General features: G+C 32.9%; 1 protein-coding gene across 1 annotated transcript; it reads right to left on the reverse strand.

Annotated features, from left to right (window-relative positions):
• Window positions 1–7375: 7375 nt before the first annotated feature.
• Window positions 7376–11900, reverse strand: LOC128558126 (uncharacterized). Its single transcript, XM_053546981.1, has 2 exons — window positions 10940–11900; window positions 7376–8900 (listed from the first exon to the last, which is right to left on the reverse strand). The coding sequence occupies exons 1-2, from the start codon at window positions 11598–11600 to the stop codon at window positions 8563–8565; spliced, it is 999 nt and encodes a 332-aa protein (XP_053402956.1). The 5' UTR covers window positions 11601–11900; the 3' UTR covers window positions 7376–8562.
• Between the last annotated feature and the right edge of the window lie 5841 nt (window positions 11901–17741).

Genomic DNA, 17741 nt, shown 5'->3' on the forward strand with positions numbered 1-17741 from the left:
GTCACCTTCAGAAAATGAAGTTATTATTATTATTATTATTATTCTAATAACAGAACGAGATCCATTGACGTCAGTTGATTTAGGAGATGGTTTTGGGTTCTTCCTAATCGAACTGATTGACAGAACGAATGTTACTGATTGGAGAAAGGTTATGTAATCAAAGCGAATATGTATATGTAGGAAGGGAAATCAAGTTACCATATTCGTATTCCATTAGCAGCGAGAGGCCAGGATTCGGCCGATAACCCTCTAACTTTTGGCGAACATAATCGTATGATTTTAGCGATCACAAACAGTTATTTTTTTCTCAGAGTCCATGATATAGCGACCATTGACATATGTTTTTATGGTAATTTCGATCGCAAACAAAATGAGTGCGCATGTACTTAGATCTTTGATCTAGCCAAACTACAATATGATGCCTTTATTTGTATTTCTAACTTCCACAAGGCCCTGGAGAATCGTATGTATATATAGATTTAATTAAGCAGGGATGAAATTTAACCGAAGAAGATTGACAACTGAAAGAAGAGGCGTTCAAGGGTGGGGCTTAATGCTGTTATATTGTGAAATAAATAAGTGCATGCAAGCGAAAATTCTGGGTCCCGATTTCGTGTCAGAACTCGCCACTTTCTACGTACATATGTATAAATCTGTTTATAAGAAATGTCCGTTTCTAGCACTACATTTTTTATACTGCTGCTCACCTGTGCAATATCACATTTCAGAAGGCTATACGTTGTTTGAATGCGCTGGTGCCTAGGTACAAAACAATGCCTTTCATTTGTATTAAAGTTCAAGTAGAATCGCGTGTGGGTATAGAAATTTGCAAGCACGGATGAAATTTAAGTTAAAACAAAGAGAATTGACAAATGAAAGAGGGAGGGCCGAATGAAGGGGCTTAATACTGTTGTATCGTGAAGTATATAAGTGCTTGGTCATCTCCGACATCAATAGCGTTGATTGCAAGCAAATATTTCCAGGTCGGGTCCCGAATTCGGGCAAAAAACGCCACATTTTACATACTTATGTATATAACTATGCATTATAAATGTCCGTGTCTGGCACTATATGAGATGGTTTTTAGTAAGGGTGTATGATTGAGTAATTATGTAATATAATCTGTAAATAGATCATTTGGAAGCATAGAATACAACCAAGCAGAATAAAATCAGACTGATTGAGTCTGTTCATGAGGGGTAATGCAATGTGTAACACCTCTCACGCCCCTAGCACCAGCTTAAGCGGAACTCTAGTACACATCTACTGAATGGACTCCATGATTCCAAAGGGCCATAGAATATAACTACACTGAATCCAAGAACGGGGAAACTTTTTACAGCCATCACACGGCATTCATAGGAATAGTCATTACATTATTGATCATTCTACATGTATATACTAGTAGATTGATATTTATTGAGCAAACTTTATATTAATTAACAAGCAGATGAATATACAAATAACATATACATTTTAATTTCAATTTTATACCTATGTGATTATTTGAAAAGAAGTTGTGTCCCGAGAAACATCACTATCAATTTAGTCGTCAGTGTTTAAAGCTTCTGGTACGGCACATGTGACTTATAGCGAAATCTGCTGGCATGAAATGTGTGGAAACCTAAAAACCGCCAAACAAGTTTACAACATTTTACGCTGCATACGTTACTTTCCTTTCCGTAAATGATATATTGTAAACTTGTTGGAATTATAAACACCATTTTATGAAAGACAAGTTCAATTTATGGCGTATTGCGAATATGAGAGAGAAAAAAAACAGCCATCAATTGTGATGTAGTGCTTTATGACATAGATGTCTTGATGTGACTTAAAAACAAACACGAAAACTTGGAGGTAACATCATTGTGAATTCGTTATGAAAAACGTGCACTTTAATTTACATTGTGGAAAGCAACGTAACATCATTTTAAACATATTTTAGCACTAGATTGCAACAAATCGATAAAATGCTACTTAAGGCGTAATGTTGCATGTTTTTAACATCATTTTATACTTAGCCTGATCAAAAGAACGTTGTTTAAATACATGCTATGATCAATTCAGCCTTTCACATCTTGGTCTTAGTAATAGTTGGCTCCTCTAAGACGCAAACAATTCTAAATATGGCACTTATTTATGATAAACACGAGGTTTGGTGGAAGAAGGGGGTTTCAATGCACGAAGTACTGATTTGAGTGATTAATTCTGAAACTTGCAAATGGTACTTCATGTCTTTTTGTTTTGCCGAATTGAGTAAAATGCATTAGAATGCATTTTGTGTTGTAACCACATGCACGTTGGAGAGCAAGCTTACAATCGTAATATCTCTGTACCTTCGTGTTTTCAATAGTTTCGAAATGTCACATTCTTGTTATATTCTTTGATATTTAAAAGGAGGAGGTCAGTGTGGTAATCGGATATTCTTGTATCTTCTAGCACAAAAAAAAAATGTTATTATTTTTTCCTTTTCGTGTGGGTTTTTAAAGGAGAGTAAACGGAGAGGTGCTTATATATGCGCATTCCATGGCAAAGCGTAGATGTCTTACGGTCCCATAGATAATTGACATCACCGTGATTAAATAATACTGACATTTCCATTCATTTCATGGATATATAACGCCGTTATTGGTCAATATATTTATCTTTTAGCTTTTTGAAAGTTTTATACTGTTCGTCTCGGGCACCAACCAATCAATCTGTTTACCTTAAAATATAGCGTTACTTAATGTTTAATTTCTCTAATACTGACATAGAAATAGTTATCGCGCATTGCGGGGACAAAAGGGCATGCATTTTATATGGAAGGGTTATTTGATGATTCGTATCTGATCAGTTTATATACCAATTGTTTCGAATAATATTCACATCTTTACAATTTAACCCTATCATGAGGCATGTTTCTGTGTCAGTTCTATGCATCATGCATCAAAGGGAAGCCATACTTCCTTCCAAACAAATGTATTTCTTAAATACGTCTGAAGCTTTATAACCGTATATACGTTTATCATATTATTTTGTTGTTGGCCCATTTATCATGCATTTGAACACATACTATTGGATTATGTTGTGGCATGCATTTAGAACTTTTAGTTAATACTATTATAGTAATTATTTTTAGGTCGAATGCGAAGCAAGTTCTACAACTTATAGAAATCACTCTCGACACCTCTTTCCTGATGGAATCTACCGCCACGAGCGTATGACGGGAGAGAAGTCAGTTTCTCCTTTAATGCTGAGCGTCAAGAAAGGGAGCTATGACGCGGCCGGGGATTAAACCTTTCACTGAAACTAGATAGAGGTGATTAATGGAACTGTTTTTCCTGGATTTCAACATGCTGTGTATCTGTAGCGGTTGTAATCATGTTTCATTGTTTTACATTTTTCTTTATAATGGAATAATGAAAATGTGTCATCAAGATATGTACCTGATACACTACTTCATCTCTCCACCACAATGTCAACTTGCGGGTAGCCTGTATTGCTGCTCAATGCTATCCTCAATTTTACCCTTACTATTTCATTTTTATGAGACAGAATATATTATGACCTATGGTCAGTACCGCTAATATATACATACAATATAGTCAAATCAAGGTGGTGCTGACGATAATGAATTTATAGAAAAATGACTATACTGAATGAAAGCCTAATTATGACCATACTACAATTACACAACTGGCTTTATTGCAGTTTAGTGCCAAGAAATGTTCTCGGTGGACGTTTCTAACATATTTGTCCAAACTTTCTACCCGTACCGCTTTTTATGCCGTAGCAACCAAACAAAAACAGTTGATGCATTGGCCACACTAGATCACGCTGCTTTTAGTCACCAGATCACACTGTTTTGATGTCACCAGATCACGCATCTTTGAAGTCACCGGATCACGCTGCTTTTGTGTCACCAGATCACGCTACTTTTATGTTAACGGATCACGTTGCCTTTATGTCACAAAATTACGCTGCTTTTATGTCACCAAATCACGCTGTTTTGATGTCACCAGAGATATGCTTTTATGTCACCAGATCACGCTGCTTTTATGCCACCAGATTACGCTGCTTTTATGTCACCAGATCACGCTGCTTTTATTTCATATGAAAATGCAGATTCATGCAGCTTTCATTGTTTCATGCGGGTCATTAGTTTTTATCATTATGGCCAGGCTGCAGGTTTACCCGAATAATTCATAACCATAGAAAAATACTTGAGGAAAAAGATGAAAGGACAAAGCCTCCACGTGTAATAAATTGCATCGGAATAGAAAAAAATGTATTCTTTATGTTGAGCAAATGCCTTTATCGGTTCTGAAATGTACAAACCAATACTATTTAGGCCCTTGCGTATTAGTAGCCTAAACTATACTAAATAACAAGTCTAGCACCCTGTACTATTAATTGTAAAAGGTTACATCCGTATATGACTAAAACGTTGAATTAACTCTAATGACGTCTTTGTGACCATGTTATTTGTTCGTAACGATGCTCTGTTTGTTTACCCTATCTACATGTAATCTATTCTTTCTGTCGAATACTCACGGGAGACGTACTTTGTATTTGAAGAAGATCTATTCCATATGAAAAAATAGCGTTTAATAAGAGATCATAGAAAGCATAATCCACATTAGAATAACAATAATGTCAAGAAGGCTTCTATGAGTATGTTATAGCGTGTTATTGCTGCTTTTTTTTGTACAGTTCATAATGTTGATAAGCTATTTTGAAACCATGTAATGTACCAATATAGTTTGTTATATTTTTTACAATTTTAGTACAATACGTTTCTTTTAAGCTACTTGTAGATTGCAATGTTAGATCCTCTAATAATAATACTGATATCTGATATACATCTACACAAAGACATGCGTTTTTCATTAAAATACTAGAGGATTTTTTATATTATCATGGAACGGGGTTGCAAGACGTATCTGTTCACTTGTTTTTTTCCGCAGTGAAGTCGTATTGCTGTATTTTAAATTTGGTTGTTCAGTGTGTATAATTGTTTTTCATTTTAATTCAATGTTGTCAGCACAAGAATCGTTTTTATACATTTTAATAAATTACACTAAATCAATAAGATATTTGACAACAATCACTTTTAATACAGTCCATCATGTAGTAGCGAAGGTAACTTTAGGTTTTAAACGAGAATTTATTTTGCGTTTATATAATTGTGGGTGTTTTGTTTGCGACATAGCTGACCTGAACGTGTTTTACTGGAGTAGACTGAAAGAAGCTGCCTGAAAAACAATTGAGTAATTACACAATTCCATTAAAACCTGAACTAACGGTGGCAAATAAATGAGACCAACAGAGCTGAGAATTGAAGTCGATACGATACCTGCGTTTTGCATTACCACACCGCAGCAACATTCGTCATTTATCAATAGACCGCATTAGGATACAAATTCCAGATAGGCATATTTAAAAAAAAACATGAATTTGTAATTTTACGCCGATTAACTCTTTTTCACTACACACATAAAAGAATAATATTATTTTCAATTCTGGACAGCGTGGGTATGTAGAAAGAAGCAAAACTATATTTGCTCTATCACATGGATAATCTTTTACATAACGCTTCATTCTATTTTTCAATTTTTTTGATATATTAGACCTAAATTCATATCGACGCCCCAGTATAAGAAGGGCGTAAGTATTAGTTACGCCCTTGTATGAATATTATACCTTTTTTGAAACTACATACAAAGGGGCATAATCCTATTAAAACATTTTATTTTTGTTTCAAACTGTTGTGTTGACCAAATTCACCAATAATAAAAGGGCGTAAGTAAAAAGTTTTTCAGAATCATAGTAATAGAAGGGCGTATCTGCAATTAAATGTTGTACCAGAAGGGTCCGGTTAGAAGGGCGTATCTGTTATAGACAGTTTTTTTTCGTTTTGCCGAAAACTATGATTTTCCACTTTTTGTTTGTGTGTATACACAGTACAGTATGTTGAAATTGTACACATTTAAAATATGCAAAGCTAAGCACGGTATAAATTGTGTACTTCGTCTAAAAATCTGGAAGCTTTTTAAACAAATGACTGTCATGCATGATATTTAATTGTGAATGCAGCTATGCAAGAACATTTGTCAAATTCAATACTTTTGATGAGAATTTTCAACATTTAAAGTAAGGATCTAAAAATAAACTATATTAGTGAAAGATAATCATTGGATATCTTTAAAATGTTACTTATTGCACACGTTAATCAATGTTTATAGATCTTGTATAGTATCAAACAGGCATTGTTCCTTTGAAATAACACTGGATGCTAAAGTTTGTTCGAACATTCAATAAATACTGAACGTGAACATTTAAAGAGAGTATATCTTTTCACGTGTTGAATTTTATTCAGATACAGGCAAGTTATATGACAACAAAAAACATTTTGAAAACTAAAAACACATTTTTTAATACATCAACTTCACAATTTTAATGTATTAAACAAGTGGGCGATTTATTAACACACAATTGTATCATAAACAAAACAACCGACTTTATTTTTACACTAAACTTGCAGTCAACATGGAAATATTTTGTCATTATTGTAGACTATTTTTTACATGTAATACTTGAGAAACAACATGTTGCCTATTTAAACACTAAACGTTCTACATATAAGATAGAGTTTGCATATATGTTCAAATAAATTGTATAAAACGCATTTATATTCCCACTTTTGCAGCTTAAGTGCACATTCATCCAGGATTGTTGTCAGTGCTGCAAATTCTACCATAGCTAGTGAATCTTTCCTGGCTTATATCATGTTTTGGCATTTTCCGTCTCATAAAACTGAACCATTAATGCATTGAATACTGAAAAAAGTTAAACCCAAATATAAAGAACACATTTGAAAGTTAAAGTGCAATACCTAAATGACTAAGCAATTGAAATGAGTCGTTCTAGTGGTGATAGAATTGATAGAAAGTGTCAATTTTGACACCTGACATAACTCTTTTTTATCATTTTTTTTTCGAGACAGCCACGTCCACGAATCAAATGTTTAAATTATTGATGACCGACTATTGATAAATCATGAGACGAAAATAAAATGAGGCAATATAAATTCGCTGAATACATAAAAATGCAACAAAAAACAGGACAAAAAAGCTTATAAAGATATGTAACTATTAGTATTGACTATCTCATATTATGACTATTTATATGCGTGTTTTGTCATGTTCGTATTTAAACAAATATATTTGCTGTATCACGTGATTTTTTCGCCAAAAATAATGGTTATACGACAATTTATCTGCGGTTGCAATCTATGCTTCCAAAGGATCTCCTTACCTTTAAGTGCCTTGTAGCAGCCGTGAAATATCTCTCCGTTCTTTGATTCAGTGTTGTTATGCCTTCTGGTTCTTTGGAATCATGGAGTTCATTCAATATATGTATGTTATAGAATTCTGCTTAGGGGGATGTGAGGGGTGTTGCACTTTCCTTTACCTCTCATGTACAGACTCAGTCAAACCGAGTCTGCTATTATTTTGCTTGGTTGCATTCTATGCTTCCAAAGGATCTTCTTACAGATTTCATTACTGGTCATATTATTTTGTTCTATTATATTTGTAAGACTAATAGGATGGCACTTACATAGATGCATATTACCTGATTAAATGTTAAAAATGATTTGGACTGAATAAAGAATTGGCGCTTAAACACTTTTCATTACATTATTCAGGTTTATTTAAGAAATGTTGTTAAAACGATACCGCTAAGCCAAGGTATAAAAACCTACACACTTTATAATATAACATAATATAATATAATATAATATAATATAATATAATATAATATAATATAATATAACATAATATAATAGAATAGAGAAGTGGACAAGTGGAGAAAACACGCCAGTACTTGTATCTAACTTATTAACGTGGTGAATATCAATCCAGGCAGGGAAATCATAGTCAAGACCGAATTTTAAATCCTTAAGTAACATCTCTATCTAATTAACAAAATTCACAGTTTTGCCACAAGAAACACTATTCACTACGCAGTGCCAAAAAGGGTATCTATTAGTGTTTAGTACTTCTCTTTTATAAATAACATGTCAGCTATTGTAGCATCACTAAAATATTATACAATTTTGTCAACAAACAAACTGAAAAAGTATAAAAAACTGAAAATATCGTAGGTACAATTGCACATAGCTGACGTTATCATACATTGTTTTATGCTGCTTTAATCATATATAGCTATGTAGCCGATATCTTCTTTTCGCACTAGTTTCTTTGTTGTTGCACTGGGTCTTTTTTTTTTTAACATAATTATTCTAATTATTTAGATTTTCCGTATTCATTAATTTTCCTGCACTTAATTGTTGACACATTGCAAATGCGATGCCCTCAGTTAATTGGAAACCAATTTAGGCCTACATATTGACTAATACAAATTATTCTAATTGGTTGTCCCGACCATACTTTGGACCATCATAGAAATTCATTGCCCACAATTTACTGGCACCATTTAACACATGAGTTGTCGTTCATTCTGTGTTTACCATTTTGCACAGTGATAACGCCAATTGTCTTCACTTAGCGGAAATCGTTATGTCACTTGTGTCTTATCTAACGGTGAAACATCAGTTTGCGGCAAGGGAGTTGTTTTCCTATGGAGTGATTTTAACATCCAGTTTCTTATTCTGCAATTTCCAACAAATGGGTTGCGGAATGCTATCAGCAGAATAAGGCAAGATGACATAATTTCTTCAAATCTAAGAACCGACTGTAGAATCCACCAATCCCAAGCGTTTACGTAGATGACGTCACTGTAAATTCCGAATTCGCTGCAAGCCGCATAAAGATGCGTCACGGCAATAGATAAGGCGATGCATGAGGCAAATCCTGAGATTTTTATGAGACGAATAATTTTTCTGTTTTCTTCCGCTGAAATAAAAAAAATGTGCACGGCTATTTTGGTAGAAAGAGTTTTTAAATATGTTTGATTATCGAAATATTTAAAACTTATCATATGAAAAACTAAGAAATATACAATCCGATTCCATATTAGACATGAATAAAACAATGACTTTGATGAATTTACAACTAACATTCTGTTATATTATTCAAGCAATAAAAAACATCCCGATTACATTACATTTCCCTTCGTTTTGACTGAATGCATTGATATATATCCAGAACCTAATGAGCACAACTTAATTGTAAGCATGCTTTTTAATGTTATTACAACAGTAGCTTGATCTAGGATGCTGTATTCGGATCGAGTGAATTTCGCTAGGTCAGATTGCACAAGGTGCACAGCGCCGAGTACGTGTGATCCGACCTGGCAAAAATCCACGAGAGCCGAATACAAAATTCCAGATCTAGCTACTGTTATAATGACACTTTTATTACATACCTCCAGTTTTAAACAGTTTATCGATGTTCAAATAGAACTGAGTGTAGTTGGGTTTTTTTTTGTACGCTTTTCATAGAACTGTGTCAGGTCATGCATATTAAATGAAAGTAGCCCGGCAACATGCAATACAAGAGGTACAATACGGATTTTTTTCTGCCTGTTCGTATTAACTTGTAAAATACAAGCGTATTTTTTACAGAATTTATAAAGGTGTTTAATAAAATAGTAGTTTCCTAATCGTGATGGTTAATTTGAATTCTACTAAGTATGTTATTTTCAATTTTCTGTGTTGACTGCAATTTAGATGCTGAATGTATTGCTGAACATCTGCTCATGTATTTTTCACAAAAAAGTCATATAAGAATAGTTTATGGCTATACACAAATATTTAGGTAACGTAAATTATACACGTTTCTGTGCAAAAACAAAAACAAAACAACACGGGACCAGATCATTGAAATGATATCAGGACTCATTTCGTTCGAAATGGACGATACTCAGAGAGTAAAATGTTTCAAGTCTACCTTACGGCACTTATATGCAATGGCGAAAAGACTCTCTTTCGCTTGTCGTTGATATTTAAATTGTACATGTATATAATTGACGGAGGCTGTTGTGACTGTTCTTTGAGTACCTTAATGCATAAATGCATGAAACAATTATATTAACGGATTTTATAAGTTACACGTTTACAAGTTTTGTATATGTATATCACGATTTGAAGATTACTTCCGAAAGGAAGTGTTAAGTACATTGGAGTATATTGTAATTACTTTTACATCATAATATCCTACTGTTGATCTTGTATTTTGATTTTGCAAGATTTTCTCTGTTTTTCCATTTGTCTATCTTGTTTACTTTCGTTTCGACCAAGATAGACTTCTTTTGGACAAAACACATACGCATGTATTCGGTATTAAACTTATCTCGCATCTTTCTTGATCAATTACATTGAACTACATTTGCTATCACTAAAATGATCATGAATACATATTGTTCTTGTTTTGACAATAAATAGATTAAGCTGGTATATAATATTTGCTCAAAGGCAGGTATTATTACATCCACCAATCTGATTTTTTTTTCATATAAATAAATGTATATAAGGTTGTTAAACATTGAATATGTATTATATATATATATATATATATATATATATATATATATATATATATATCATGCAATGTTATACCTGTTAGTTTTGAAATTTGTTAGTTTCACCATCAATGTGTATATTTCGTCTTGTTAACGAATTATATCTTGCATGTAATTGTGATAATGTTTGTATTATTATGCTTTCTTCTTATGAAGGAATAAAAGATTTACATATCTATCTATCTATGATCTTTTTTTCACAGAACGGTTTAAGTTGATAATTACAATGTTTGCGTTTTATTACGCCGTGAGTTTTAGAACGGAGATGTTACACATTTTTCCAAAGTCAACTGTTACAAAACACAGGACTATATTTCTCCCTTAAAATTTGAAATGTACCAATGCAGCACTATATGACGATAAAATATTAAAATGACTAAAACAAAGTTATACTATCATATTAGTATCTTACCACTAATAACGCCGGTGACACATTTTCTGTGTAAAGAAATCGCTGTATAGGCGTAACCGGCTGCCAACAAGGTCCCGTAGAGTATAAACAGAGCTTGACAGAACATCAGCATGGGTGCACAGGAACTCGTGACGAGAGCACAAATAATGTCAGCTGATACAACGATAACAAAATGGCAAGCGGTGAATATCAACAGTACTGACAATTTTTGAAACACTGGAGGTCCTAATGTCATTTTAGTTGTGTCCAAGAAAACTAACAATAACACACTGAAAGCTGCTGTGAGTCCTGGTAAAGAAAATGACCACATCATGTGGAACACTGTGTCGTTAATTTTTTCCACTGTTTGGTAAGGGTTGATAAACATTACCAATGACCGAAGCAAAGTGAAATACAGCAACAAGCACTGCAAAGTAAATGTCAAGGTTACTTGTTTGAGCACCTGTTTGTTCTTTAAATAGACAATCATACTCATTGCTGCAAGAATGGCTATGAACATGAAAATGCACGCAACTGAATACGTGTGTAAATGCCATGCCGATCCCCATTGTTGAAATGCTAAAGGCCAGTATGGTTCTGGCTCAGTAGAACCTTCCGGTTCAACCTCACTTTCTGACTCTGGTTCTACCTCGCCCTCTGCTTCCGCTTCCGGTTCTGCCATAGGTAAACAAGACACGATTTACTTCCTTATACTCTTAAACTTTTCTAACTAACGTATAGATAATTCTACATGAAATATATAATAATTTTCCATTTCATTTATATGATATTTTCATATTTTCCTTAAGAATATTTTCATATTTTCTTTCGCATTCGTATTGACAATATTCTTTAACAAAATAATAAAATAACGCATTAATGATATTTATTCACAGCTCTGTCAGTCCGCTGAGAGTGACTGAGAGAGCGTATTTCTCCGTCAATAGCTTAAGTGTGACTGTTAACCAATAACAACGTGGACAAACATATATCGAATTTCGTTCCAAATAAACTCGTAGAACTAATGATATCGTTTAGCAGTCCACTGGGAAGCTTTGCCATCCCACTTTGGTTTATTTGTTTAACTATTTCTACCTGTAGTGTATCACTCTACAGCGACCCACGCTGTAAAGAGTAAAATGTGTTTGTTGTATAGAGGTTGTCGCATTATATATGCTACTTTTCTGAGATTCCTATCTAATGTGACCTAAAATATTTGACTTTTAAAAAGGTGTTTTGTCTGTAGAAGTGTTCTTAACGGATGTTATAATGAACTGCGTTTGATTATTCTTCTGAGGGAGGGCATTTATAAATTTTGAAAGAACGTGTTGCCCAACTTTTTTTGCTTTATTCCTTTGTGTTGTGTCGATGTTCTGTTCTTTGTAGTTATTGATATTGTTAATATGTAAAGAGGAAATAGAATATGATTAAGCTAAGTAAACAATTCTTCGTTACAGTTCTATATATAAAGGTGGCATGTATTTTAACGAAAGCAGTTTTTATCAAAGTATAGTAGTAAGCAATAATACGTATCGGAGTATCATACTTTTGTCACTATTTAAGAAATAATAATATCCCAAACAGTAATTTTTCTTTGATTAAAATCATTGTTCGGAGTTAAGATGTTTAAAATCATTGTTTGGAGTTAAGATGTTAAAATCATTGTTTGGAGTTAAGATGCGAAGGAATTATATCACGAGGGCGCAGCCCGAGTAATATAATAATACGCGTCTGAACGACAATGATTTTATTCAAGAGCAAATCACTGTCTCAGATATATCATTTCGATTTAAACACGTTATCAAGCCATAAAATATTTGACTGTTTTATGTTGGTTTCTTTTTCAGCGCGCTGCTATGCCGTTTGACACTATGACGTAATAATTGTAACGTCAGAAAAATGAATTGTTGCATAATAATACACAATTTTCACCCTAATTTGTTTAATAGGAAAGCAAATCAAATGGTTTTCGTGTATGTTTTGCGGTCTGTAACACCAGATAATAATCTTAATAGAACATATGAAATAAGTCATCAACAACAAAAGGTATTTGATATGGAATGCATTACGAAGTCCTGTAAGATACGAGTAAACCGAGCGAATGAGTTTGCATTTAAAAGTGAATGATAATATAGAGCAGTGTATTTTAGAGCCATGAACTCAATTTTTATCAGAGAGATCAGACAGGTACTCAAATTTGATGTAGCTTGAAAATCGGAAATTAAGTAAGACATTTTTATGTAAACTAAACCGTTATTGAGTAATCCACTAACTTTAAAATGTTCTGCCATAAATAGTGTATTAACGGACCTTCGTATGACGTAAATAAGCACGGAAGAAATGTATTTTATATTTCTTTTGCATGTTTATGTGACACATTTTGCAGCCGCCTTGACACGACGGAAATGAACTTGGCTTTACTGAAACATTTTCAATGTTACAGAACGCGATTGGTGTCTTAAATAAACAGCATCAGATGAATCTAAACAACTTCTGAAGTTCGTTAACGAAGGCAACAGAAGGCAGAAAATAAACTGAAAATCCTTCGTAACTGGCATTTTGATTAGTATTCGGAGTTGATAATGTTATCCAAGGTTTATATGTGTCTAAATTATATTGTTTTATAGCAATTAAAACAACAGTAGATGCTCATTATTAATAAACAATATTTCTATCATAGAAGTGGCTGAATGACTTTAAATGAACTATAATATATTTAGGATAGCCTTGTTTTCCTCGTCTTTATATAAAATCTTTTTAAAAATCCGTAATTATAATAATATGACTTAGTTGTACAATGCAAAACTGTTATATATATCCGTATACACACATGTTGTAAGTTAGTTATACAGTGCTGTTTAAATATGTTTCCGCAATTACGCACGATATAAACTGGTTACTCAACACTAAACTGTTTTTCGTATATTGTTGTAAATTATTTTGTTTATTTCATATATAATTTTTAATGTGGTAAATTAGTTATGCAATACTAATCTATTATATACTAGTATTTCTGTATGTACACATGTTGTAAGTTACTTATACAATATGCTAAACTATTATATATTTCCGTAATGAGTACGTGGCATGAAGTTAATTATACAATTTGTCCATAATTACACGTAATATTATCAATAAATTATTCAATACTATAATGTTATTAATCAAGCAATTTCATATTGGCCTTGTTATTTGTCCAAGAGTGGTCGTATTAGGCCTCGGGCCAATACGACTGCCCGAAGACAAATAACTAGGCCAATATGAAATCGCCTGATTAATGGTAATATTATTATTCAACTTTCGACTGTTGGCGAGTAACACCATAAGAACTCTGTGAGTTACCTTACGGCGGCTATACACGTTCAGGTGAAAAATCTTGACAAATTGTTTAGTCATAATCATTTTAGCCAGTAAAACAGAATGAGTTGTTTGTAGATACTTGAGAATAATTTTGACAGATATTTTTGATGCGACATAATCAAGAGTAATTAGAACTTACCTTATTATTTTTATTTTTTTTTTTGGAATTCCTATTTCTTTTCTTTAATGAGTATCTTATGTGATAAAAACTACTTTAAAAGTCATTTCCTTTCAGGCTGCAGGCAACGAGACACAAAATGGTACACGTATGTGTTGATCAAGATAATACAATCAACCAACCACATATTATACACCCCCATGCCTCGTTTAATTCTTACCCGAAATTGTTTGCAGTTTACAACTGACACTTGTGTTCGCAAATTTATTCATCCACTTTTCCAGCAAATTGTTGAAAAAGACGTTAAATCCGAACACACACACACACACACACACACACACTTTCCAGCATGTGAACCGCTATCTAACATTGCACAAATAGTCCATACTTTCAAAATGTCTGTAAAAGATAAGTCTCATCCTTTTAATTCATCTTACTTTCGCATTTTTTCTCATTATTTTCCGTGAAAATTGAGGAAACAATTGTTTGTACACAATACCGAATAAGCGAAAGTATTGTTGTAATCTATAAAGACGTAGTCCGCTCATTCATACTTGGTTATTACATGAACATGTTAGATGAGTTTTTTCCATGTGAAAAAAATGTAATCTATAACTCTGATGTAAAATAAAATGGCGTCATTTAAAAATCTAACGGAAATTACTTCTCGGTATTGGCCCTCTCTTTTCAACCAATCAAAATAATTGAATTCCGTATTGGCTCAGTTTTCTCGTATTGGCCCTGCTTTTCTCATATTGGCTCAGTAATGTTTTGTATTAGCTTTGTCTGTTTCAGTTGATGTTCACAATTGGCCTAATACAGCGTGTAATATTGTAAAGTTGAATAATAATAATTGTTATAAATTTTCGTATATATACATAATGTAAATTAGTTCTACAATACTATATCATTATATGATAGATTTAAAGGCTCATAATGCCTTTGTTTAAATGTGGCTGCCACTTTTTCCGTTATAAACATAAAATATATCAGTTTCGTGTTAACACAATTGTTTTCTCTAATATTTCTCAAAAGTTTGAATATTAATGAGCAAAGTAGAAAGTTTTATTGAATCCATTGTTTTTGATTACCTCCCTTTATGACATAAACTGTAAAAGTTCATGGACAGTATTAAAAGTAGCTATTTTCTAACCATATAATTATTCATAACTTCTATCTGGACAGCTGTTTTATCTGTTTTTAACATAAAATTTAAAGCCTTATGGAACTTTAAAAGGGAAAAGAAACGAGCACATCTGAATGTTTTGTCAGTAATACAACGCAAGTGAAATAACATACAGACGGACGAACACTTACAGTGATTCATGTACATGTACTTCATAAAACAAAGGATACCGGAGCCTCTGTTAACGAAATATAATGAACAAATCAACGAAAATGTAAAAAAATATATTTTACAAAATTGAAAATTGACCAAACTTTATTTCAACATTTTCACAAAGGAATAAGGTTCTATCAATAATCGAGCCGAGAAAACTAACATAGTGGCTTTGCGACAAGCAAAGATCCAGACCAGCCTACGCATCCGCGCAGTCTGGTCAGGATCCATGCTGTTCGCTAACAGTTTCTCCAATTCCAATAGGCTTTAAAAGCGAACAGCATGGAGCCTGACCAGACTGCGCGGATGCGCCTGCTGGTCTGGATCCATGCTGGTCGCAAACCCACTATGTTGGTTTTCTCATGGCACGGCTCAATTATCTTTAACAAAAACAATAAACATATTTTGATATATATTTGGATGTCTTGTCGTCTACCTTTGTGTTATGCTTTGTGCTTTTCAACATCGGCTAAAGTAAAATGTGATCTTAATTTAAGGCGGCCAGGCCATATTCATGAAAAAAAATCTTTCATTTTGAAAACGTATAGCTGAATGTCTGCAATATACTGCCATTACGGTTCGAAATGACATACTGACCGAATAAACGTTTTATTTCAGACACAGCAACAACAAATATAAATTGACAAGATTCATAAAATATCCCATTACTTATACGAAAAATTCTTGCCATACTTTTCTTGTTAAACGAACTAAAGAAAGTCATGCTAATAGATCGTTTAACGAGTTTTTCTTTCTACAGAACTTCTAATGAAACATTACATGCAAAGGCCTTATCAACAACGAGTACAAATTACCTCATTTTTTAAAGTTCCGACTATTAAAATTTTATATAAGGGAAACAAGCGTTCAAAATAACACGTTCATTTTCATTAAAACAGCAATATTGATGTCAAGTCTGCCGAGAAAAAGTGCTAAAATATGTAAATAACTATTTTTACGAACGGCATGCATACTGACGCAACCATTCCACGTCATAAATATAAACACGGTAACGTTTATGTCACATCGACCTACTTATTGGCGGTAAACATGCGCCCCTATTTCGTCCAAATTTTTTTTATAAATTTGAGTGAATTATTCTACTCAGCCTATAACCGAATCACCGTGTTAAAATATGTTTAAATATAGGTCTGCTAAGTGTATCATTTCTTCAGTAGTTTCTTTTTCAATACCACTGATAATGTAGATCATTGTTACGATTCTAAAAAGTAAACATTGAACTACTTATTATTTTTACTAATCTTCAGTAATTTTGACATCACCATCATATTTTATCTATGGTGATTTCATTTAATTCTGGATTCCTATGAAAATAGTATTAAAAGCAGTCTTTATCTGATTTAAATTTTAACATAATTTTGAAGAAAATCACGATCACATGTTTATGGATTTAATGAATCATACAATACAATGTACAAAATCAAAAACAACAACGGCAGCAGTTACTGTAGGGTGACACGTGAGTATACAAAAAATAACTATTTTATTTTTAACATTGAGTGCATCAGAGATTATTATCTTTGCAGTTATAGAAAAATGATGTTTTTCTTTTTCGGCTTTTATACCATTATATTGGGACTGAGCTGAACTATAACAGGCGAATGCTAAAATACCTATCACTTTACAACAATATGCAAATGTTCATATTAAATTAAACCTAATGCTCTGTCCAACTCACTAATAGCAGTGACGGCCCACCATTTTTTCATGTGATTACCTTCAGGACCGGCTTCGTGTTTTTCATTGAACAAGACTGTTTTTTTCTACTGGGAGAGATGCCCAAATTATTAATTAACACCATGAAAAATTCAGCTCTCTGACAGATATTACTAGAATTCATATATTTTCAAACAGTACCAAAATTCAGCACTCAAGAGAGCTCTTAAGTTAACACCTAGAATTCAAGATTAATAAGGACGAATCTTAAAGCTTTTGAATAGGCATAATAAATACAAGAACGTAAATTTTTGATTATTAGTCTTTGT

This window comes from Mercenaria mercenaria, chromosome 6, assembly GCF_021730395.1.
Source record: "Mercenaria mercenaria strain notata chromosome 6, MADL_Memer_1, whole genome shotgun sequence".
In the NCBI taxonomy this organism is placed as follows: domain Eukaryota; kingdom Metazoa; phylum Mollusca; class Bivalvia; order Venerida; family Veneridae; genus Mercenaria; species Mercenaria mercenaria.